Genomic DNA, 27,251 nt, shown 5'->3' with positions numbered 1-27,251 from the left:
TTTACACATTTGTTCGGGTGGCAATCTAAGCTGTATGAGTCTAGGCCCAAACCAGCATTACGTTTTCAAAGCTCTCAAAAGCTAACACCGTCACGTTTGCCACTGAAAAGGCTGAAATCGTGTCATGTATTCTATTAGGGATATCAGAGGAGTGGTTTGCGGAGCCTTTGTATGTATAAGAACTTGTTATAACTGTACGATTCTTACAAATAACACGTAAAAGGACAACGATTTGAGAAAAAGCGATAAGAAAAATTCAATAAGAACAAAGCGTTTCATAAATACATTAAAAACATGCGGTAAGAACAAAACTTTTCATTAATACATTAAAAACATGCAGTAAAAACAAAGCGTTTCATAAATACATTAAAAACCTGCAGTAAGAACAAAGCGTTTCATAAATACATATGCAAATATTAATTCATCGTGGTAATAAATTAAGTATGGATTTAAAAATCAGAAATGCACGTTAAAAAAGTCTACTGAAAAAATGGACACCAAACCCAAATGTTGACATGTAATATTGAACCTTCGAAATAGGTAGGAAAATAAGATACATATTTGTCGTACCATGAGTGTAAAGCCGATATTATATATGCTAATACTACTGCAGTTGGACGTATGTGAGTTTTTGTACATCGCTTGGAAAAATGCGGTTTTCAAAAAATAAACATTTCTTTTGCATTAGTGATATTACATCACGTTTTATTAAAAAAAATGAATAATGTAAAAGTGAGTTAACATGAGAACTAAATATGCACATTGTATAATCAGATTATCTGTTGTTCCTTACATATTGTATTGAACATGAACCATTATTTATTTTATTGTATTTAATTTTAATTGCGGCTCAAGTTGAACACCTGCAAATTTTATCAACCCCTTTTTCCAAATCATTATATTTACCAGTTGAAAAATGCATCAATCTGTTACCAGGCGGCAAAGGAACTAAAACAGTCCGATAACCCTATTTTCTAAAACGAAATTAAAATATTGACAAAACCAGTCGCCGGCTGAAATATTATTCGCACTTAAAAACACCTGCGTCTGGAACGGTAAACAAGTTGTGGTGATGATATTGACGTCACAAGAAGGCTTGTTAGAGAAATTATAAAAAGCAAAAAACAACACAATATGGGGCATTCAAGTTTCAAAAATTACAACGTGTGGACGGAACACCTCCAGTTAAAACGCGATCTGTTAATTATAATTTAAAATAATAAATTCCTGTGTGTCAACTGAAATCTGTAGTCGCTTCTGTTCCTCCATCACGGCACAATCATTTTAAAGATTACAACTATGTGCAACGAGCTGTTTACGGCCAGCACTCTATCAGCTGAGCCAGACGCATCTGTCATCATTACAATAATGGGGCGTTTCCGTGTGCCGGCCCTTATAATCAAATGACCATGCCGCCGCTGAATTCCTGTGACCGAACTTCCCACTGCCGCTGATCACCTAAAAAAACCCTGGCTTTCCAAACCCTGCTGCATTGATGCTGAAAATCTAGAGGCTGATGAATTCCTCCTGGATACCGACTGAACCGGCCACAGTTGCTGACAACCTAAAGGCTGACGAATACCTGCTGGCTACCGACTGAACTGCCCACTGCCGCTGATCACCTAGAGGCTAGCCAATCCCTGCTGCATTGATGCTGACAACCTAGAAGCTGGCCAATTCTTCCTGGCTACGGACTGAACCAGCACTGATGCTGACAACCTAGAGGCTGGCAAATTTTTCCTGGCTACCGACTAAATTAGCCATTGATGATGACAACCTAAGGCTGGCAAATTCTTCCTGGCTACCGACTGAATTAGCCATTGATGCTGACAACCTAGAGTCTGGCCGATTCCTGTTGGCTACCAATTGAACTGGCCACTGCTGCAGCAGTCGCCTACGCCATTTGCTGTATCGTATGGCGCAATGATGCACAATGTGCTCCAATCTGAAATTATCGCTGAAAGAATTCCAATTGTCTCAGTTTTCTATCTGTGTATTAAAACCTAGTTGTATTGAAATACATGAACTATTTCTTGTGAATTGGGTTGGCTGTAAAAAAATAGGAAGAACCTATAAGCTTCACCCCTTTGTACGTTCTGTATACCAGTACAATACTTGTAATTAAAATGTGAATTTTGATTTGAATCGTGTTTCTTTTATGGTGGTTTGGATAGAACACCTCACGGTGTTTTACTAAAATCATTACCCAGGTTGAGGGCTGATGTGTGCCGGTGCTTATTATTTACAGTCTTTTCTTGTGCAGGCAAATACGTCCCGTACACATATAACTATTTTGAATATATTAATTCATTTCTTGCGAAAGTGTTTTTTTTCACAAATGATTAAATCAAGCAAGAGCAGATTGTGAATTCTTTTAATAATTAAGTAAATCTGCGCAATATTTACATACACGTGGGTCGAAAAGAGCAATGTTTTTTTGTATTTTTAGATAATCCAACATCCAGGAACCGACCTTGTTTATCTTGTTGTCTGTGTCTTATCGCCTTCAAGGCCTGCCGTCCTGTGATGAATGTATCCAACGAAAGGGTCACCCTGCAAAGCACACACGTGTTTACGTGAACAAAACACTAGGCACATCGCACTCCCAATAATTAGGGATTGTTGTGAGCTGAATAGAAAAAAAGGACAAAAGGGGCAATTTGGGACTACAAAAAGAGTATTTTTACTTATTTGTCTATGTTTTCTTAGATAAAATGTAAAAAAACTATTTTCGTAAAAACTATTCGCACGAGAAGTTGAAGAAGGTTAAATTAATTCTTTGAAAAGGAACAAGGAAATCTTTGAGGTTTCTTAAAAAATATAAAACTTTTTAATAAATTAATAGCAGCCACATCATTATTAAACAATTAAGATAACATTAATGTGGGGAAAACAGACTTCAAAATACCCCCACAGAATATGAAATCTATAGTCACAATTATTTTATCAGTAAATCGGTTTAACCGGTAATAAATCATTTTAAATTGGCAAGGAGTAAAATAGAATCGTATAAATAAGTCGTCTAAACGTGGTTAAAACCTCAGTTTGAAAATGGCCTTGAAAACCAAAACAGCTGTAACAATAACAAAAACATATAAATAAAAAAAAAATACTTTCAGAACTTAATAATTATATTATTAAACTTGATTTTGTAATAATAAATAGAGTTCTACGAACTAAACACAAAACCCATAAATAGTAAAAAAATATTTATATATATTTAGCTAGCTACTTTTTTAATGATCACAATGTTTCTAATGAGATTGGTTTGTAACTTAGATAGTGTCTCGGATAAACATAACCGATTTTTATTTATAAGGGATACCTTTTGAGTATTGTTAAAGTATTTTTTTTATTTATAAGGGATACCTTTTGAATATTGTTAAAGTACTTTTTTTATTTATAAGGGATACCTTTTGAGTATTTTTAAAAGTCTAAATAAATATTCAGCAACAATTTTTATTTTACTTATTTTGAAGGTTAAATACATCAAAGTAATATATCATTGAAGAAAAAGATATTACCAATAAATCTATACGAAACATGAAACGAAACAAGGCACAGAAAAATCAACAAGATAACGGTCACAACTAGGAATTGAACCCAGCATCTCTTGTCGTACCGGAACAGGCATCTCATCAGATATTTTGTTATGAAATAAATAAAGGTTAATGAAAAAAAAATCGTGTATAATACATATTATGCTCTCACAGACCTCTCAAGATCTGATCCTCGAATATTCGTTTCTTAATTTCAATTTCAACTGTTTCAAACCAAGATAAATATCTAATGTTATTGAAGAATGAATTTGCTGTGCACATTTATAGTCCTTTTGAATTTATTGACAAAATGTTAAAGCGGTAAATGGCATGAATTTTATGAAACAATGCATTTCAGTTTGCAATAATTTTAACATTTTAAATAGTAACATTTTATTTTATTTCTGAGAATTGACAAATAAGTTTAATAAAAAAGAATTTTGACTATCTGTTCAATCCATTCTGTCTATTTGTTTTTTTTTTAAATCGAACGGAATAATAAATTTCAGTGAAAACATGAGACGCCTTTACATTTGTAAACTATTTTACTCCGATCCCGTAAGCTATTTTGAAGCCTTTTTCAAGAAACATTATTTTGGACCTTCAAATAAAACTAAAGGAATAAATTTTTATGTGAAAATCATATCCACAGACGATCTTTTCTACACATATTGGTTTATCGTTCAAATATTTACGGGAAGAAAGCGCGGATTGAGAAGGAAAAAACGACAAAAAAAGAAAAATAAAGAATAAGAAATTGAGAGTAACCAACCGGTTAATCAAATAATCCGTCGCGGAATAAAAACATAATATTAAAGCGTTATTAAATTTATTCAGGGCGCAACGAGGTTTGATTTTATTATTTGATTTTCTCTGTGAATAATGTTATTTTAGGTTTGGCCCCGAAATACAATTTACAATTTAGACCGCTTTTAAACGCATGATTTTTCAAATCTCGCTAAGTAGGCGTTTAATAGATTATATTATTTCATGGAATATCAAATAGAAATAGACGATACGTTGAAATTCTATTGTTTTCTTGAGAAATACGTTTATCTACCATAACTGACTCAGTTACAGTTATTTTTTTAAACGGCAATATAAAGTAAAGTAAAAAAGATACAATATTAAGTAAAATAAAAATATTAAGTGATGTAGTTTGTTCTCCTAAATATTCCTGTTCCGATGCGGACTGTAGGTTGTTGTATGTGTGTTGATCATGATTTCCTCATCTTCTAATTTGTTGGTTCCAACAAAATTTAAAATAAATTATACAAAAAGTATTTATGTTGTCTGTAGGTTGCGTTGGGGTTACTTCATAAATTTAATGATTTCCTCATCTTCATGTTTAGTTAGCCATAATTTGATATCTTTTTTGAACTTTTCTATATCCATGGTGTTTTTAATTTCAATAGGAAGGGCATTATATAATTTTGTAGCATGGAAATAGTGGTTTTTCTGGCCGAAAGGTGTATTTAATTTTGGAATGTTTAGTAGATTTGAGGATTTCGTCCTTGTAGTGAAGGTGTGTTGTTTAGCAAGGTACGAAGGTACTCATATTTTTCTTTAAAATTTTGTAGTGCAGATGGCAGATATGTCTTACTGAGAATCAGTTTTTCCAAGTTCTGTAAGAATGCTATTCAAGTTATGTTATTAACTCAACTCAAGTTGATGACGATGTTAGAGATACGTATTATCTCTAAGCTTGTTGTATTAAAGAAAATTATCAATGATTGTATGATGACCAACTGACCAGAAATACGAGATAAAGTGCTACATTTTTATGTGACAATTTTAAAACAAATTATTAGGTTCATACACGGTTCATAATCGACTGAATAATTTTTGTAATAGATTTTGGAATGTTGTAGAAATGTTTAAAGAACCCGTATGAAACGATGTCTATATTTTTTTCCGAATCGTACGAGTTAATCACTCTAATAGTGAATATACGTTTTGGAATGTTGAATACACGTTTAAAGAACTCGTATGCAACGATATCTATATATTTGCTTTTCTGAATCGTACGAGTTAACCATTCTAATAGTGAATATACGTTTTGGAATGTGGTAGACATGTTTAAAGAACCCGTATGAAATGATATCTATATATTTTCTTTTCCGAATCGTACGAGCTAACCACCCTAATAGTGAAAACACGTTTTGGAATGTGGTAGACATATGTAAAGAATCCGTATCAAGTGATATCTATATATTTTCTTTTCCGAATCGTACGAGTTAACCACTCTAATAGTGAATATACGTTTTGGAATTTTGTAGACATGTTTGAAGAACCCGTATGAAATGATATCTATATATTTTCTTTTCCGAATCGTACGAGCTAACGACCTAATAGTGAATAAACGTTTTGGAATGTTGTAGACATGTTTAATGAACCCGTATGAAACGATATCTATATATTTTCTTTTGCGATTCGTACGAGTTAACCACTCTAAAGGTGAATATACGTTTTTGAATGTTGTAGACATGTTTAAAGAACTTGTATGAAGCGATATCTATATATTTTCTTTTTCGAATCATACAAGTTGACGACTCTAATAGTGAAAATACGTTTTAAAATATTGTAGATATGTGTAAAGAATCCGTATGAAACGATATATATATATTTTTTTTCTTTTCTTTTCCGAATCGTACGAGTTAACCACTCTAATAGTGAATATACGTTTTGGAATGTTGTAGACATGTTTAAAGAACTAGTATGAAACGATATCTATATATTTTTATTTCCCGATATTTCTTTATGTTTCTATTTTTAATAATTTATTTTATTTTTAATACTTCACACCATTTATTTGTATTTGTTAATCTTGTTTCTCAGTTTGAAGTAAACAGAAGTGAGTTTTTTTTTACTATTTAAAATGTGCTTAACTCATGCGTTATGTTTTATAATATTAGTTATTTTTAAAAACAAAACCATGTAGGTACTTGCCTCACCATTGGCATTGTTACAATTTACAACAAATACCTAGTTAACACAACCGTATAACTCGGGCGTTAATAAAAAAATATATAATTCCATTATCGGCCAGTTATTTCACATAATTGAGATAATAAGAGAACTTTTTAGATATTTCACAGAACTTGAATATTAACTTAAAATTTGATTAATGGTTCAAATTCTGTGAAACAACTGGACCTAAATGTTAAATATCATAAATCTTTGGAATATTGCCATTTTATGTAGATATAAGTTTTGGATAACCTCTGTCCTGTGATCTGAGCTCTGATTATGGAATCTGAAATGCTATACGAAATGTTGTGTCAAGATTGAGGAAGATGTGCAACAAGCCTTAATAAAGAAAACAATAAAAAAACACCATGTATTACAACACTGTGGAGTAAACAAATTGGTGGATTGTTCGACTTCATTACTTCAATATGGATACGCAAATAACAACGCTCCATAAAATAGTTTCATTGGTGTGAAAAATAATGCCAGTTAGAGTTTTGTTGCTGGACAAATTCAACAAGCAAACAGCTTTTAAATGATACTTGACTTTATAAAATGCTTTAATAATGAAAAAAAAAATATTTTTCGCTACAAATAATAATTATATTGTCTTCAGCAATCTTTAAAATAACAAGACTGAGTATTGTTCTAGAATAAATACAGCAAATCTTACAATGATAATCTCAATTTGAAGTACTCAATTATCTCAGTATCTCCGGACTAGAAGGCAATATTAAGAAGATAGACAGTTATATTATTTAAATTTGAAAAAGGTGCTTATTCTCCTCCCACTGAAAAATAAACGCCTCCTGAATGCAAAACAATTTGGTTTTATTTGCTTTGCCTTAGCATAACAATAATCCTAAAAATACAAGTTTCATCGAAAGGCGCTGAAAAACCTTTTTCAGGAATAGCTTACAAGTTTAGGGGAGAATCGTGAATATTGGCGTATAGGTTTGGAATATTGTTTAACATAAATGTGTTTGGGGTTTTTCTTATATATCCATAACTTCCACTTCAGAGTTTAAATGCGTATTATAAAGTAGACTTCGAGTTTGAAAGATTGCGTATTTTTAAAACTCGACTTCAGAGCAAAGTAACAGTGCAAAAAATCATTTATGAAACGATCAAAATCCTATTCTAACTCGACCGTTTGGTATTTTAAGTGTCTGTAAATGTTTCCGGTTCTACGAGTTGTTGATTCAGAATAATTTATTTATCTGACGAAAGTTTGAAAAATGAATTGTCTTTGTGATAATTGAAGTTTCTATGGACAATTTTAATTAATTCCTTATCTCTATATAGTATAAAATAAAGTCGCTTTGCGCGTCTGTCTGTTTGTGCGCTTAGTTCTTCTAATCTACGCAACGGATTTTGATAAAATTTTCACTATCATTTAGAAAATTTTATTCCGAAGGTTTATATATATAATACATGCATATTTCATTAATAAAAAGTAGAGAAAAGTCGATGTTTTGTAATCAAGTCGTAAAAAAATATTTTCGGGCGCTGACGTTGTTAACGCAGGCTTAACTTTATGTGATACGTCAAAATACTTTGGTACGGAATTGTATATCTTAAAAAAGTGGGTGTGTCAAGCCTACGCAAGACAGAAGTGAAACTTCTAGTTTCAGCTGATGCTTGGCGTGGCGCAGTTCGCTGGTGTCTGAGAGAGAGGAAAGAAGAGAAGAGAGAGAACGTTCGTGAGCGGCTCCCCCACCTCAACAAGGTTTCACTTCAAAAATGCCACAGCCGAGAATCGAACCTCGCTTAACTGATTGAAAGCCAACCACGCTGAGCACCAACTGTAAGCAAAGCCGCATAAATTGATTATATTATGTAGGTTCTGAAAATATGAGAGCTTGTTATGTTTTATAATGTTACCTACATCACACCCAAAATATAATATATTTTTAAAAATAATGTACAATGTACAGAAATAGAATCCCACACAAGATCGCGTAGTGCGCTCTAGCGAACGGATATTTTATCAGAGGGAGATAGTTTTAATTTTTTTTTCTGTAAATTATTACATATTATCAAAATAAATAAATTAATTAAATAAATGTAATACAATTATCATAATATACGGATTAGATAATAATTTTAATCCAACACAATAACGCAAAGCGCGCTCTAGCGGAGTAATGTTTTATCACAGTGAGATAAGTGTTTTTATTATTTTGCAATATTATTTTCTTTTAAAAAATGTTCTGACCTACTAAAAAATAAGATATTGAATGAAAAAGGCGTTAAAAACAAAAAAATAATGTGCGATGGCCGAGAATCGAACTCGGATCAACTGCTTGGAAGGCAACTATGCTGACCATTACACCACCAACGCCAGTTGTCGGGATGAGCTAAGAAGCATTTATATGTTACTTCAAAACTTTGACTAGATCAAATGAACTTTAATCGGTGGTGGGGGTACCCGCATTTTCGTTTCGGTCATGAGTCGGTTTTACTCCGGTCCTCGAAATTGCATGACGCGCGTAAAGAAGTTTCACTTCAAAAAGGCCTACAGACATAGACATATGAATATTAGTAGACCTGCCCTAAGTGATTAAAAGCGTATTATCCCCACTCCCCATACCGGTTCCATTGGAGCCGGCTGGGCTCGCGTATGGCTCAAGTGAAATTTTAAAACGTGACGTCATCATTCTTGTGCGAACTATGGTCGAGGCATCATCGGTTCATTTTACGAAATAACACGGCAAAATGTTGACTTGTGATATGAAAACTTGTAAAAATAGATGTGAAAAAGAGAATAAACCCAATTGTCGTATTACATTCCATAAGTAAGCATTATTTTACTTTATTTTAAGCTTATTCACACCGTATTATATGGATCAGTTTTAGAAACATATACTATCACATCACAATGTAGCGATTCTCAAGTGTGCTCATCGTTGTTTACTGGGGTAAGTAAATTATGAAACATTTGTAAAAGTGTCTTAACTAAATACTCTGAAACTAACTACGACTCTGCAAACAGAAGAAATTTACTTTGCCGAATTTGGACTTCGCAAATTAGTTCATAACGTGGCGAGTAATTTGCGCTCCCATGTAAAAATGTCTATTCATTCAAAAGCAGATTTTACTTTTAAGAACTAAATGGTGATATTATAATGCGAGATGCCTATTTACTGTCAGATTGATTTATTGACGAATCACAGTCAGCTTAACCCCCTTCGTTCTTCAACAGTTGATTTTACCCCTCGCCATTATCTTCTCGTCTATTAATTCCTATGTCTGTGCCTACAGAAAAGTCTGTAATGTTGTATGTCTCCTATAGGATAACCCCCAGCAACGCCCGGTACACGTCAACTAGTTTGAAAAAATAAACTTGGTTTATAATTAAATGGGTAGGTATTGAAGTACCTATTTACTAATTTTATGATTTCAGAGGTAATTCTTTTTTTGATTTATTAAAAAAGAGAAAATTATAAGTATTCTTTTCAGACGCGAGGTCTACTGTTTGTTCCCGTAACCAACTGCTAGTTAATGCATTTTTGTAAAGCATGAAGTCGATTGAATTCACAGATGAATATATTAGATTTATAGTACCTAATCGTGTTTGGCTTGCCATTATTGGACGCCACATTAGTGGGAAGTCTGATAGTCGATGGTTGAAATGATATAAGTTATTGATTACAGAAAAAAGTGCATTAATTTCATAATTGCAAAGCTAACATTCAAATGACTTGTCTACTTCGGTACAAAGATTTTCTGCTTTATTGTTAAAAGTATTCCTATCTTTACTAATAATTTTGAAGTGCTCCGCTCAAAAATCAAATTTAATCAATTCGCGGTGAACAAATTCTGTTTACTCGTTCAAATCTATCTGTCATACGTGCTTATATTGTAACTGTTATGCGTGGATGATCAGGTAGCCTTCAATACGTACTCCATGATAGATTATTACATTTATTATACTGAGTACAGAATTGCGGATACATCTTGACTAGGCATTTGGGATGCAAGAGAGGTAGAACGACTACAATAATACTACAGGGTGGGGCAAAAGTAATCACCCGATGTTCTTTTGCAGTAATTTTTTTTATTGATAAACTTTGGTACTGCTTGTTATTCCGCATTTTTGCGGAGTAAACTTGTTAATGTCTAATTTATTTGTATTCTGCGTTTGTTTACTTCACAAATGTCAAAACCGAACTGACATTTGGCGCCTTTTGAAAAAGTTATAGCGTTTTCCAAAAGGGTGATTACTTTTGTCCCATTCTGTATTTATACTGTGTTCTATTTGACTCACTCTGTATTGTCAGAGTCAACCTCACTACTTATTATCTCAAAGTTTCTTATAACTTATTTGAGTATCCGCAGACCAAACAAATTATACAATTATTACAATCACTTCAAACATACATGCAATTTATTTTTGCTCCTTGCACAAGTGATTCGATTGCGTGATTTGTCCGATGAAAATTTTTGTTGAAAGATGAGAATAGTTTTATCAACATAATTTTAAAATACAATGATAGTACTAAATCACAATACCTGTGCCACATCACTGTTAAATTGTTCATTTGCATATAATTCAAAACTAGTTTCACGTGACAGTATTAGCACCAATTTCAGGGGATTACTCTGGTAAAACGATTACACATTCATTTTGTAGAATTAAATTTCTAACACTTCTGTGCGATACAATGTACATTACTACAACCACCTTGGTTGAGGGGATGTTTTGCAACCGCACTTTAACAATTCCGCTGTATAATTTGTATAACGTATTACCACCCAGAAATGGCTGCAACGCTCCTGATATTCGCCAGAACGTAAATATTATCGTTACCTAGTCAACAGGGATTAATGGTTTAATTGCGTAATTACTTTCAGTAAAGTTACTTTATTATTTATTAGGTACACTTAACTTGTTTACATATGATTTAGATATGGAAAATTTTATATTTTGCAGGCAGCGGACAAGTTTTAGGGCCAGTCGTTTCACAAAATTCGAACCAATTTCAAAGTTAATTTACAATTTTTATGAATGTTTTAATCGAGTTCTGTTATCATTTCAGTTCTGTCCAGCAACTATCCCATAACGATGTAATAACAGAACTTGAATAGATCATTCACAGAACTTGGAAATAAACTTTGAAATTTTATGAATCATTCTAATTCTGTGAAACAGAACAACGAACAACGAACAACGAACAACGAACAACGAACAACGAACAACGAACAACGAACAACGAACAACGAACAACGAACAACGAACAACGAACAACGAACAACGAACAACGAACAACGAACAACGAACAACGAACAACGAACAACGAACAGCGAACAACGAACAACAAACAACAAACAACAAACGACAAAAAACAAACAACAAACAACACGTCCTTAGTAATTCAGAAATCGAATGGACATTATTTGAAGCTGAGAGTATTTTATATTTTCTGATACTAGGACGGGTTGTTTCGGAGAATTTGAACAATTGATCAAATTTCAACGTTCATTTACGGGTTCTGTGAAAGTCCTATTCAAATTCTGTTATTATATCATTATAGGCTAGTTGCTTGACAGAACTGAAATAAAAATACAACTTAAAAATATCTTTCACAGAACTTGAAAATCAATTTTTGTATTTCTTTGGCATTCACTATGTAACAATTTCTAGACATTTTTTTTGTTTTTAATGAGTTTTTATTATTCACAATGTACATTTGTTACGCAACCGTAACAAATGTACATTGTGACGTTGACACGGACGTGTCGAAACCGGTCGCTAATTTTATAAAAAAAAAAAAAAATAAAAAAAAAATAAAAAAAATTATTCGTAACAAATGTACATTGTGCATAATAAAAACTCATTAAAAACAAAAAAATGTCTTGAAAATCAACTTTGAAATTTGAAGAATTGTTCAAGTTCTCCGAAACAACCCGTCCTTAGCTCTCAAACGTTGATTTCCTGCGGCGTGCGATTTGCAGTACTTTATCTGCAGTAGTTATAAGATAATGTGTTTGTGAGAGAACTGTATTTGCAAAAACTCTCAATCTGTGAGATTTGGCGTCATGCGATTTTTGGTCAAAATATTTCAATCTGCCTGATCCATTTCCAAGACATGTTGTTCCGATAAACTAACAAAGGACAAAAACATAACAAAAGTTCCTATCTAATCATAACAGGTATGCATTCGCAAATACTTGATGGATAGGAAAACTCAGTATTAAATACTTACCCAATGTAACCATCCTAATATGTCACCATGACCGGAATAATTATTGCATGAAGAAAAATATGTCATAACCTACCTTTCAAACTCGCAGTATGCTCATTGTAAAGCAGTACAGTAATACTGCAGACAAGATTGATGTCTAATATTAAAGAGGCCGCGGAATAAATATTGTGAATTTAACATTCACATTACCAGTAAAACATCCAGAAACTGGCATCCTTAATGGCCCTAACTGCGAGGTGTGAGTCCTTTATTGATATATTCCAATCTGGGTTTATCTTATGTTCGAGAAGCTTTTAAATATAAAATATGCTGATTTAAAATACTGAGGTATACTGTCCTTCAAGTTTGGCGGATGCATAGAAATTAATTGTTATAACCTGCCTACAGGCGCAGTATAGTTTTTAAGCTCTTGTTCAACACCACTATAATAATAAAAATAACAGTAAAGTATCTAAAGATAATCAATTATAACTAGCAGTTAAAAACCCGCTCCGCGGGTTTTTTTCTGCTAGGCCCTGCGGGCGGCACTTGGTTGGGCTTCGCCCATTTTAAGTGATATTAACAACAGTTACATTTAATAGATAGATATTAGGACATTCACATAGAGAGAGTGAGTATATATATTGTTAAAACACGGAACAGGAAGGAGATAATTAATAATAACATGCTAAATTTACGCATAATAAGAATGACAGTTGTTTGAATAAATGAAATTTTACGTATTTGTGATGGATTATTTCAAATGAAACACAATTATTGACTACATGTCTGCAACTGATATTAACTGTTATCTTAGGTACCTAATATAATTAGCTCATAGGAGACTTGCAGTGCTTAAATATGTGTTACAACCGTCAATGTCTATAAGTTGAATCAATATCGTTTAGTTTGTCACCATTAAAGATAGTTATAACAAAGTTCACTTAAATAACAGATTATTACATATTTATTAATTGTACCAGTGTTTATGAATAAAAGGAGGGGAATTGTGCGATGAGATCAGCAGTCGGTTTAATTAAAAGGTGTTAATTTTACTCCAACTGGTGGTAATTCTTTACCTACAACTGTTACTGTATCTAATAAAGTTTAAAGTTAGATTATATATACAACATCATCAGGAGAGTAAAAATTTATATATAAAGGTAGATTATTACAATATAGCGCCCCTGAGGTGATATCTCACAAAAGCGGCGCTATGCAAATTGTCCAATAAATGAAAAAATATAATGTTTACATTTTATTGTGTATACACCGAAGTCAAAAATTAAATATAGATTGCAATTGGGAAAGAAGAAGTGGAAGGAGGGGGGAGGGGTAACAGTAGGCTGGGTTTATAATAATTAGGAATTACAATATCGTTAGACGGGAAAGACCAGTTGAGTGGGAAAATATTTAAAAGAGAGTTTATAAAAAAATTCTTGTTAATTATATCTGCTTTTATATTAACATGTTTCCTCATTTCTAAAATTTCAAAATTATTTATAGTGAAGTATTTTAAGACCTGAAAAAAACAAATAGCATATAACCATAAAACAATATATTCATAAGACAAATAGCATTTAATAACGGTTATTCTAATAAATTGATAGTTGAAATACTAAATAAAAAAATTAAACATATTCTCTTCAAACGGTCTTTGAAATAGTGAATCTGAGTTTGCAAATCATCTTTTGAATAATGATCACACTTTCGATAAAAAAAATCAGGTCTTAAAATACTTCACTCAGGATATAAAGCACCGCAAATAAATAATTTTGAAATTTTAGAAATTAGAAAACATGTCAATATAAAATCAGTTATAATTAATAAACAAAAAAAATATAAATGATAATGAAAAATGCCATTACAAAGTGATAAGCTTCCAGAAGAAATCTTCTTAGTAAACGCTTGTTAATCTAAGTAGTCAAATATTGTGAGCTGCATATTTAAATATTCGCGCCATTCATTTGGTTCGTTTTTAAACCGCCAGAGGTGCGCTCTCTGTCGGCCATCTATAGCCGTGCGTATCGGCCATTGAAGGAACGGGTGATTTTTTTTATAAACGTCAAGCATAATTACGTAACTGTGGATAATTTTCATTGTAATGTAATTAATCCAATGGATTATGAACTTTCTAAAACATATTTTCTTCGATATTATCCAAAAATTATATGAGCAGAAACGTTGCTTTTGAATAAATCTCGTATTATTGTGAGGCGATCCTATTTTAGTATGAAATCGTGTCTTAATTTTGAAGTTAGCGGAATTTAACCGAAACAGACAATTTAAATTTGACCAATCAGAGGGCCTACACCGTCCAGACGCTGGAGTATTAATAATATCAGATCACACTTTCGATAAAAAAAATCAGGTCTTAAAATACTTCACTCAGGATATAAAGCACCGCAAATAAATAATTTTGAAATTTTAGAAATTAGAAAACATGTCAATATAAAATCAGTTATAATTAATAAACAAAAAAAATATAAATGATAATGAAAAATGCCATTACAAAGTGATAAGCTTCCAGAAGAAATCTTCTTAGTAAACGCTTGTTAATCTAAGTAGTCAAATATTGTGAGCTGCATATTTAAATATTCGCGCCATTCATTTGGTTCGTTTTTAAACCGCCAGAGGTGCGCTCTCTGTCGGCCATCTATAGCCGTGCGTATCGGCCATTGAAGGAACGGGTGATTTTTTTTATAAACGTCAAGCATAATTACGTAACTGTGGATAATTTTCATTGTAATGTAATTAATCCAATGGATTATGAACTTTCTAAAACATATTTTCTTCGATATTATCCAAAAATTATATGAGCAGAAACGTTGCTTTTGAATAAATCTCGTATTATTGTGAGGCGATCCTATTTTAGTATGAAATCGTGTCTTAATTTTGAAGTTAGCGGAATTTAACCGAAACAGACAATTTAAATTTGACCAATCAGAGGGCCTACACCGTCCAGACGCTGGAGTATTAATAATATCAGATTATGTTAGAGTCAGTGAACTCATGTTTAAGAACTCTGTAAAATAAAGTAAATCAAAAGTCAAAAAGAAATTAATTGTCTCAAATAACATAATAGCAGTTGACATAGTTTTGGGACTGGTAGCGTATTTCAGATATCCCAGCAGCACATTCTAACACCAACTCGGAATGTGGAGTCACAGTTTCACGACACCATTTTTTTTTTTTTTTTTTTTTTTTTTTTTTATAGTGAATACCTCACAAGAGTCCCAACTGCTCCCGTCTAGAGCCAGTGAGACTATGGCATCCCCAATTGGGGGATGTTTTGAGGCTGAAGGTAAGTGGGGAAGGGAAAGAGGAAGGTGGGGAAGTACCTGGCTATTCAGATCTAGTCACTAAACACGGCTAAAGCCATTTGGAGCAACTTTTCAATTCTGAATGGTGGTCTTACACCAGGGCGATACTGGTAGTATCTTCCACTCTGGAACGTGCCGCAAATATACTATATATTATTTTAATTAATTAATTGTGAAATAACACAAATCAATCAAATAAAATTTATTTGCGCACGCCGGGTTCGAACCCGCGACCTTCGGAATGGCAGTCCAATGCGTTACCACTGGACTATGCCGGCCGTCAATAATGTTATTGTGAAATTAACATGCGTATTCAATAAACATCTAAATATGTGGGTACTGGGAAATAATCACAGTTTTTTTTAAATTTCGAAAAAAATTCTGTTTGTGTTACAATGTTCTTGCAGAGGGTATTTGTGACGTCACACCCGCCAATGTTAAAGTTATTACATATTTTTAACAGTGTCCCTCAATTTTGAAAATTCCCCATCGGGATCTGTTGGGCTCTATACAACAGATTGTGATTGGACAAATATTATGTGCCGATATATTTTTTTTTTATTTTTTTTTTTATTTATTTAGGAGAAAAAACAGATACAGATATCAATTGACAAGAATATACAAAACATCAACTAGAGAATTTACCTGTATCCAAACTATTTCTCACGAATTAACTTAAACAGCAGTTAAAAACATTTATAAATATTTTGACTTATAAATAGGGGAAAAATATATACATAAGAATATTATTTTACAAATAGAGATATGAAAGAAATGCGCAATATCCTTATAAGAATTTACAAATTATTTTTGAAAAAATTTAGAGGGTAAAACAAAAAAAAAATATATATATATATATATATATAAATATAAATAGATAAACAATGTTAAACAGAAATTAAAAAATATATACATATTTAAACAAGTATGTCTAAGTTTTTTACTATGAACTTTGTAGGAAAACAGTCTTCATTTTTCTACTAAAAGTAGTGCGTGTATCAAAAAATAAGTCAGAGTCCTTGAGGTTTTGGTTCTGATTAAGTGATTCGCACATTCTTCTGATTGGATCCCTGACACCAGCATTTGTACGCGTCCTGCTAATGTGGAATAAGTCGTTAAGCCTTGTTACTCTGGGTGGTACTTTGAAGTTTATTAATTTCAGTAAGTCGGGACAGTCAATAACGTTGTTACAGATTTTATACAGAGTCATGAGATCAAGGTATGTTCGCCGGTTAGATAGAGTGGAGACTTTATAACTCGAGAGCATATTTATGTACCCGCGTTTGGGTGCGCTCATTCTGTAATTGAGGCATCGCAGAAATTTCTTTTGAATACTTTCAATATTTTCTTTATAGATATCGTAAAGTGGATTCCATATGGAGGTGCAGTATTCAAGTTGAGAACGGACCAGAGTGTGGTAAAGAAGAAGATATGTTTCAGCTTTTCGAAATTCACGGCTGTTTCTGATGACAAATCCTAGCATGCTGTAAGCTTTATTCACAATATTATCAATGTGCGCATCGAAGTGGAGTTTGGAATCAAAAAGAACGCCTAGATCTCTTATACAATAAACGCGCACGAGTAAATAATTACCAATACAATAATTGTGTTTGATAGCGTTGTGATTTTTAGTAAAACTTATTTGTTTACATTTATTGTAGCTTAGGTAAATTTTGTTTTCATTGCAAAACGTTTCGAACCTTACTAAGTCGCTTTGTATGAGCAGACAATCGTTTAGATTCCGAACAATGGCAAATATTTTTATGTCATCAGCGTACAAAAGATATAAACAATGCACGAAACATTTAGTAACAGTGTTAATAAAAAGAATAAACAACAGCGGACCCAGGATTGACCCCTGAGGCACGCCAGAAGTAACTGGTTCCCATGTAGAAGTGTGTCCTCGTAATGATACGGCTTGTTGTCTTTTTGTTAAATATGAGATAAACCAACGTAATAAATTTCCTCTAATTCCGTTGTACATAATTTTTTTGATAAGAATAAGGTGGTCAACCTTGTCAAAAGCTTTTTTGAAATCGCAATATATTGCATCTACCTGGTGGCCTCGATCTATACTAGTAAATAAGAAATTTGAGTAAATAAGTAAATTACTCATGGTAGATTTGCCTTTTACAAACCCGTGTTGTTGTTCAGTAATTTTGGCAGCAAGCTGGGGATATATATTGTTATGGACAAGTCTTTCCAATAGTTTAGGGATCGCCGAGAGAATGGATATTGGCCTATAGTTTTCCACTCTTTGACGCGAGTCACCCTTGTGGACCGGTATAATATAGGCCAACTTCCACCTATCAGGGAAAACTCCATCACTCAGGCATTTATTAAATATTATGGTAAGCGGCACACACAGTGACGACGCAGCAGATCTAAGGAAAAACGCCGGTATTCCATCGTGACCCGCACCCTTGTTTATGTCCATCGATTTTAAACTCGAGTGCACTTCTTTTTCCGTTAGTTTAATTGTGTGAATGTGCGCAAGTCCAGAGTCCTGAACTTCCTCAAGTTGGTCAATGTTAATAATTGGGTCATTGATAAAGGAAGGTTCAAATGTTGACTTAAAGAATTCAGAGAACATATCACAAATTTCCTGGGCATCGTTAGATTTGCGCCCTTCGAAGGACATTGCAGCAGGGTATCCATCAGACGATTTTAATGAGGATATGTATGACCAAAAGCTTTTGATGTTATTTTGAAATGAACTTTCGATGTTGTCAAAAAATAACCTTCGGGTTTCATAAGTCAATTTTTTGTATGTAGCACGTAAGAAGGAAAATTCACGATAATCAGAAAGACCTTTATATGTCTTCCATTTGAGCCAGACTTTATCTTTTTTCCTTGATAACCTAATAAGTTCTGGAGTAAACCATATGGGGAATTTGTCATTTCGTCGTGCCAATACTGGAATAAGCTTATCAATTACACTGTTTATTTTTAAATAGAATCGATCTACTGCTTTTTCGGCTGATACATTTGCGATTTCAGATAACCAATCAATACAATTAATGTCCTCATTAATCTGAGCATAATTAGCTTTCCTGAAATTGCGCCTACGCTGTATTTTGTTTTTGATTTTTGGTTGAATTACGAGGGATATATCAAATTCAAGGGCTGGGTGGTGTCTATCCTCTGAGATGAGAGGGTTGTTGCTACGTGTAACATTTGTTTCACGACTGTAGAATACGAGGTCTAAGTATTTTTCATTATGGTTAGGTATACAGTTATATTGGAATAAGTCCATCAATGACATTGCTTGAAGCAATGTTTTCGATGCAGCCGTATTTGAGGAGGCGAGACCTTGACTGCTGTTTTCGGAAAATGACCAAGTCAGAGTTGGTAGATTCATATCTCCTAGTACACAAAAAGTATTATTTGGTTGTGATGAATATACAGATTCCAGGTTTTTGGAGAACGTATCATAGACCGTAGGTTGTGAGGCAGGAGGTATGTATACTGCACATATGATGAGATTGAAAGACCTTACCGGAATAGAAATGAAGATTTGTTCGATTTGACCATTTTCCCAGTCATCGAGCCGGGAAGATGCAAGCTCCTTGCGCACTGCTACCAACACACCGCCTCCATCCATTTTACCAGTGAGTGTACGGTCCCTATCACGTCGGAATACCGTGTAACGCGAATCTATGAATTCAGCAGTATTTATATTTGCTACAAGCCATGTTTCAACTAGAACTATAACGTCGTAGTTATTCGATAATACATTAATTAGTAGCTCCTGGGTTTTGGTCCTAATACCACCACAGTTCTGGTAATAAACGGTTATAGATGATGATGAGATCATTTCATCAGAGTAGGAGGGCCGTTTGACATATTCCACAATCGCACGAGTGATACATTATGCAGGGCATATGAGGCTTCGAAATTACATAAAAAACATAGACTACTTATTAGATCAATGAATGTGAAATATGTTGACATTTTAGAATGTGAATGAATATGTGAGAAACATGGTATTCGTTTAAAGTTATAGGAATATTGCGCGCTAAACAAAAATATAAAGTAGCTTTGAAAGAAACAAATTACAGGATACAGAATACTGTGAGAAAGCGGATACCAAAGACAGCAGTAACATGTTTGTAGTCACATGTTTTGCTGATCATGTGTGATTATCTTTTGAAGGTCTCCCTCACGGCGAATGGTGAAAACCTATAATTATTATTGTGTCATCTGTTATAAGACAGTCGATCTCCAACTACTCATTGCTTTACAAGCACTGTTTGCCCACTGCCTTCACAAATAATTATTTGCCTGACTCATTGGGCCAGTCTATTTTCTGACACGGAAGATATGATTAGTTTTCTAATAAAAAAAAATGAATTGGTATGAATAATTGAATGTCATATATTTATTAATGATCAGGAGAATACAATAAACGTTTACATAAAAATTACAATAAGAACGAAAGAAATAGAAATAAAGTTACATCATAAGATATGTGAAATCATTAATTTATGGTAGTGATTAACAATATTTCATGTCAATGTCAAACTTTTCATAAATCTACAAATGTAATATTTTCACAAATCTATAAATACGCTTGTAAAGGATCATAATGCCAATTTCAATCAGGTTCTTTTAAATCAAATACGATCGTAAGTCATTTCCCACACATTTGTTGGTCCTCAAGAAGGCTCCTAGCTCTAAAAGTCTAAAGGAAATGTGGGTCCATAAACACAATTTAGGTGTTCTAAACTTTGGACAATAAAACCAGATCCCATTGCAAAGACGGCAAGTCTACTGCGTAATGAATATTTATGATTTTCTTTGTTTGTGTGTTCAGTACCTACCAGTGTTACTTTCGTCTGAGTTGCTTCACTATATTTCAAGGGCGCCTACTATTTGAAAAAATCAAGAGATTTACGTAAACTTTGCATTAGTTTTTTTAGTACTTGCGTGCTACAACCTTTAACAATTTCAATTATTAAAATATAATCATACTAACAGTAGCAGTATTTAATTAATCAACACCAAAATTATCTCTAAAATCGTGAGTTTTTTAAAATTGGTTCTTAAATACTTACCTACATAAAAAAAAAACATTTAACTCCAGTACATTTTATTATCATTTTCTACTAGTGGAATGCTTCGCTATTGCTAATATCTTTCTGGGCCATCTTTGACTTTTTCCACCTTTTATTACTATCCACCACAATTTACTGTTAAAAAACTACATCGACTTTAAATCGACTCCGCATCTCATTCCTGTACAGAGATATTGTGTTAAGTATTCCATGGGCGTCACCGACTTTTTTTATCATTCGAACCACTCTCTAAACGCTTCTGGCACTAATAAGAACAAACATACGCAGGCGGATGTTTTATATATTAAGATTAATAATGGCATTCTAAATCAAGTACCTACCAACATTTTTACTTTTATTGTTAAAATAATTTTCAAAGTTTTAATTTTTCACAAGAAGCTTACTTTTTCATCGATACGGTGAACTCGGTACTAAACTAAGACGCAATCATAATAAAGTAACTCCATTTTCTTTTAGTATAACTGAGATAAATGATTTATGCAGTTAGAAAACAAAATAACACCAGGCCTTGTATTTTCATACATATTATGCTGTAAAATTTTACATTTTTACGAAATATTTGTCAAACTTTGTAATTTTTTTATTAATTATTTTTATATAAAACAAAAAAAAAGTGAATTCACAACAACCTTTATAATACGCCTGTGTAATTAAATATGTATTTTAGTTTCATATAAAGTGTAAAGTCTACAAAAGAAAAAGCAATCGGTAAGCGACAAAATAATACTAAAAAAAAAAAAAAATTAATTGTAAATGTCCGTTTGTAATATTAAAATGTGAAAGAGTTTTTCATCAACTTTACAATCAGTAAGTCATTTAGGTATACATTCAATCTATTAGATTTCCAAATTTCTGATAACAAAACATAAAATAATTTGTGGCAAACAAATAATTTGTCTATTGTAAAGCAAACCTTGAAAAAAGCGTATTTTAATAAAATAAATTAATTAACACCATCTGTGAACACGTAGAATATACGGAGCATCGCTTTTAATCTTATTTTTTTATCTACAACGCAACACGTTGAACAGTGAATCAATGTATCATTGTCTTTTATTACATGAATTGCTAATAATATGTTTTCTTTGCGAAGTTCGTGCTTCCAATTAACAGAAAAGAAGTAAAAGCAATCAAAATCTAGAAGAAAATCCTCGGTTCTTAAATATATTCAGAGAGAATCGGGCAATTTGTAGGTTCCTTGATTCATTGCTAAAGTTTTACGAGGAATATCGTTTTTCATATCAGAATTTGTTGGACTGCCTTACAAGTTAATACAAAATGTTTGGCTGTATTTTCTCGCAGCTGTCACTTTTTTAAAGTACGGTGATCACGACGAAATAATTATAACTTTTCAAGCAGACGGTCTCCAAGTAACTACGATAAAATAATGGTTTATGGCCAATTAAGGTCATGTCATAAGACTATCAATTACATTTGACAAAGAAGTACTTACTTGTTATTATATAGTTATTAAAAGTAAACGTAACGTACATTATAATCTACACGTTCAAATTTGGCGTTAACTTAAGAGGAATCTACAAGCTAAAAATGTATATATTCTTGGTATACCTTACAATTTAGGGGATAGGCATTAAAACCGCTTGACAAACGGAGTCTAGAAACGTTCGATTTCAAGCACAAAACTAGTTTTTATTTATTTTGTAAATAACTTTATAAGAAAGCAAAAAAGTTAATCAAGTGAAACTGCCACAGATAATCTTAGCTATAATACTGTGTTTTTTAAAAGTCGTTTCCTTTACGCGTTCATTTCTATGGAAAAATTATTTGTTTTAGTAGTTTACATTTATATTTTTTTTTGAGTAATTTATTTTTTTATTTGTATTCTATTCAAGCGAAACGATAGGAAAACCTTCAATTTATCAAAAGCATATTTTTGGTATTCATAATGTATACCAATTTCAAAAGTGATTTAGCACTAAGCTTTGCCTGAACTATTTTATGGAAATTCACTTTTTAGAACATATGCTTTCAAATATTTAGATGAATTATTTGTTTGCGCGCGTATATGCATAATATGAATTTAAATAAATGGTTTTGTCCGTATAAAAAGTCAAGTCTTTCAAGAAAGGCATAAAAATACGATATTAGATTGAATCACCCATGTAGCATTGAATTTGTATGCCTTTCCTGAAAAAAAAAACTTATACGGACTCAACTATTTTTTCATATTTTTTTCAAATAATTAATAATATTAAATTATTTATTATTCTTTAATAAACGTAACTTGCGAAAAGTGTATTTTCATAAAATAATTCAAATAACATCATCTATGAACGCGTAGATTATACGTACGTTACGAGGAACGGCTAAGCGGCCTTTTTCATACAACACATTTTGTATAAAAATGCGAGTCATTCTGGAATGAAGGTTCTGAAAGATGTCTTATTGTTGTTCGTGAATACCAAATTCGAATTATATTTGACATATTGATAGCTTTGTAATGCGATGAGGGTGCCCCAACTCTATATATGCAACTTTAGATTTAGTTTTTAAAGTCGCCTGCCGATGTTTTCTATTGTGTCAATTGTAATTAACACATTTCAAGAAACTAAAAACATATTTAAGTAGACAAAGATCGTTTCTTCTTTGACTAATGTAAAAAATATTTACTATTTAATTTTTAAAACTTGACAACTTTTCAGCTGCTTAATTTGTTGTTTTACATAATTATTATAAAAAATTGCAAGTTTACATTGTAAACTTTCAAATGCAAGTATAAAAAGTTTTTTCTCTCTTTCCAAAACTTTTATACATATCGCACCGTAATCCGTAATACAAAATGAGATAGTATGACTTTTATGAGTCCGTGTCAGGCTGGGAGAAATATCTCCAAAAAAGACTCAAGGGGTTAAATAAGTTATTGATGTTTTCTACCTTATTTTTTCCGTTTACAATAATTTAATTAATCGTTTAATTATTTCAGATTAAACCATGGAGCCTATGGACGACCCGCTTCTCCTCTATTTGAAGGAAAAGAGGACAGAATGCGAATTAGTCAACAACAGTACTGAGCCGCCTTCAGGTAAGAAATACATCAACACTTAACATTTTTTTATAGTGGTATAACTTAATGAGTAAAACTTAACATTGTATTATTTAGTTATTAAGACAATATTAACGATTCTTGAACGAAATATGTTAAACAGAAAAGACAGAACAATATTCAGTCGCATCTCGGAATTGAACCAAGTGCGTTTAGATTTAGCGAAGCTCACGTACCCTCAAGTTAAGTACCTAGCTAGTTGACAAGCGTTAAAATAACTGTACACCATAATACATCGGTTCCACGCTCATAATAAACATTTTATTTCATTAGGGCCCAAATAAACAACTGTATGATAAATTTCTTATTTATGTGTATCTTACAAAGCGCTCGTATAAACGCACCGTTATAATTATTATTTCTTCGCAGTTGGTCAGGTGTTCTATTTGAGATTTGAAATGTGAGGGTCGCCATTTTGTTATATTAACAAGTGCATTACTCGCATAAGTAAAGCTACGATCACACTAGATATTTTTTTAAATAAAAATTAATTTTTGTTTAAAAAACTTTTTAGGATTTTTTTCTTAAATTATCATGAATCATAACCACTCTCAAAAGTTTTGCAGTATGAGCGTGGTACACAGCAAAACTCATCATAAGCCGAGGTAAACTATGAAGGTTTTTTAATACTTTTAATTCTTCGCAAGTATGACATTGAAATGTTTGTACCAGCAAACCCGCCAAGGTATCTGTCCTCATTACCACACCTACGTGTTATAATTAAACGCTTTGAGTTATCTCACGTTCCTGCGGCACGGGGGGCCATTACAGTTGTTGGTGCGGTTAGGTTAGTTCCCTACAAGGGGGGAGGGAGTGGTAAATAAGAGGCAGTTGGGAATAGGCCTGGCCCGGTCCCTAGGAACGTGATAAATTCGTTCTTGGGAGAATTATATGGCGCGTGCTGTAACGTGTTGATGTATTGTATATTATATCGCGGAGAAAATCTTAATTTTTATTTTTCCTTTATTTTGAGAATAAAAACACATTATTAGTACAAAAATTACTTACATATAAAATGTTAGGAAAACTTAGTTAGCTGTAGGCAGACTGATAGAACCTTATAAGAGCAAGCCAATTACTAAGTTTGGTGATCGCGCTTTCGGTGTATCTGGGCCGAAGGCATGGAATAAACTCTCTCCGGAAGTAAGATCCATAACAAATCCAACAGAATTCAGGTCTAAACTAAAAACTTACCTTTTTAAGCTGTTGTACCCTTAGATTAAATATACCATTCCTAAGAGAAAGTCCAGTTATATTCAATTTTTCAATTAAGTCCTAAATCCTGTCTCTAAATTTCGCCTATAAACAATTAGATAATGTTAATTAAGTGTTAATCTCAAGTGACCTACCAGGTAAGTATTGTACTGTATATTTTCTCCATAAATAGTTAAGTAATAACATAGATCACTGTAGAAATGTATCATAAGTTTGTACAGCGCCCTTGAGGTGATTTTGGACAAAAACGGCGCTATACAAGTCATCCAATTATTATTATTATTAAGAGAACCCAAAAAGGCACTTCCTGTGCGAGGGCAATATAATAACAAAGTACTAATGAAACAAGAATAGAAATAAACTTATGAAACAAAATAAAATTCTAAAATACAATATCAAGCAAGTTGTAATATAAATTTTAAAGGATGAAGATTTTTTTTGGTTTATTTTTTAATTTTATTTATTTACTTATTTTTTAAATACAATCACAGGAAGACATAATTTTTTTTTTTAATTTTTTAGTTATGGTAATGCTGTAGTTAAAAATTAAGATTTGCAAAGAATTTATATGAAAAGTGCTTCAACATCTAAATCATACAGACATAATGATAAAGTATCCAGATGAAGTACCTCGGCCTCATCATTGATCCGTACCTAAAATGGAATCTTCACACTCAAATAATTGCTAAAAAAAATATTTAAAATTAATTAAAATTTTTGTTTTTAACAATACGAAACTTTCTCGACTTACAACACTTGAAAATGATCTAATTTGCTGTCTGTCAATCTATCATTGAGTATGAAATCATAGCATGGGGAGGTGGCACTTTATCTGTACTAGACCTTGAATTTTTCTATTTGTTACACACTACTTATTGTTTTTAATAACATAACATAAAAAACAATAAGTACCTAGTATGTAACAAATTTGAGGTTTCTCATAACCTACCTCACTAGGCTAGCGGCTGTGTTGAGGCACTTATTTTAAAAGTTAATTTAAATATATGTACCTACACTTGTATTATAAAATAATCGATATTTTTGTTAAATCAATAATTATGAATTTGGGTGAGGGCACCGGTAAAGGCCTTATTATAACTTTTGATCCCAATTATAATGGTATTTTTTAAATTTGTTTGAGTATTATATTTTTTATGTTCTCTGGAAAAGTATTGTACAATATTGTTGCAATGTACCTAAAATTTCTTTGACCGAAAGTTGTATGCTTTACAGGAATTTGGAGTAAATCCTTGTTATTGTTTCGAGTACAACGAGTATTTAAACTTTTTTTGTAGATATGTATGTATGTTTGTATATGGGTAGGTGCGTGAGGTTTGTTTTTTCGTATATCTGCCGAACGTCAAACACATTCATAATATTTAAGTTCGAGTCTGTAATTAGAGGTATCATGAGGATTATGGTTTTGTGTTATTTTACGACTAGGTTTAGTACAGATAAAGTGCTACCTCCCCATGCTATGATTCCATACTCAATGATAGATTGACAGACAGCAAAGTAGATAATTTTAATTCTATTTACTACCTAATTTATAAACAAATGTAAACTATGGACCCTTAACATGTATTCTTAGCTATAGTGGCAAATTTGTTAAACAAAGGTATATTATTATCATCGTAATTTTAATTGTTTTACATAGTATGATATTTTATTAGTCATTTGTATTTGTTTTGGTAGAAAATTAAACGTACGCGGACCAATAATAATACTGTGTTTGCATTAATTTTGGTATAGAGTTTGGGGTGTAAATACACTATTAGTCCTTTGGCTTATTCTAATTTTTTTTCTAAAATATAATAACTTACGAATTTTTTTTTATACTTTCTAAAATTGTGAAGTTTTACGATGGAAGAGCT

At 32.3% G+C, this 27,251-nt stretch overlaps 1 protein-coding gene across 1 annotated transcript in view; it reads left to right on the top strand.

Annotated features, from left to right (window-relative positions):
• Dh31-R (Diuretic hormone 31 Receptor) overlaps positions 1-27,251 on the top strand; it is a 545,747-nt gene that overhangs the window by 188,478 nt on the left and 330,018 nt on the right. The window contains exon 2 of the mRNA XM_089636652.1: positions 24,043-24,141. Coding sequence (XP_089492778.1) covers positions 24,051-24,141 — 91 coding nt within the window. The 5' untranslated portion in view covers positions 24,043-24,050. The remainder of the gene's footprint in view (positions 1-24,042; positions 24,142-27,251) is intronic.

Source organism: Hesperophylax consimilis, chromosome 10 (genome assembly GCF_061612785.1).
Source record: "Hesperophylax consimilis isolate HC1 chromosome 10, BYU_Hcon_1.0, whole genome shotgun sequence".
In the NCBI taxonomy this organism is placed as follows: Eukaryota; Metazoa; Arthropoda; class Insecta; order Trichoptera; family Limnephilidae; genus Hesperophylax; species Hesperophylax consimilis.
Note: the sequence above shows the minus strand (reverse complement) of the source record. Positions and strands in the feature narration are given on the sequence as shown.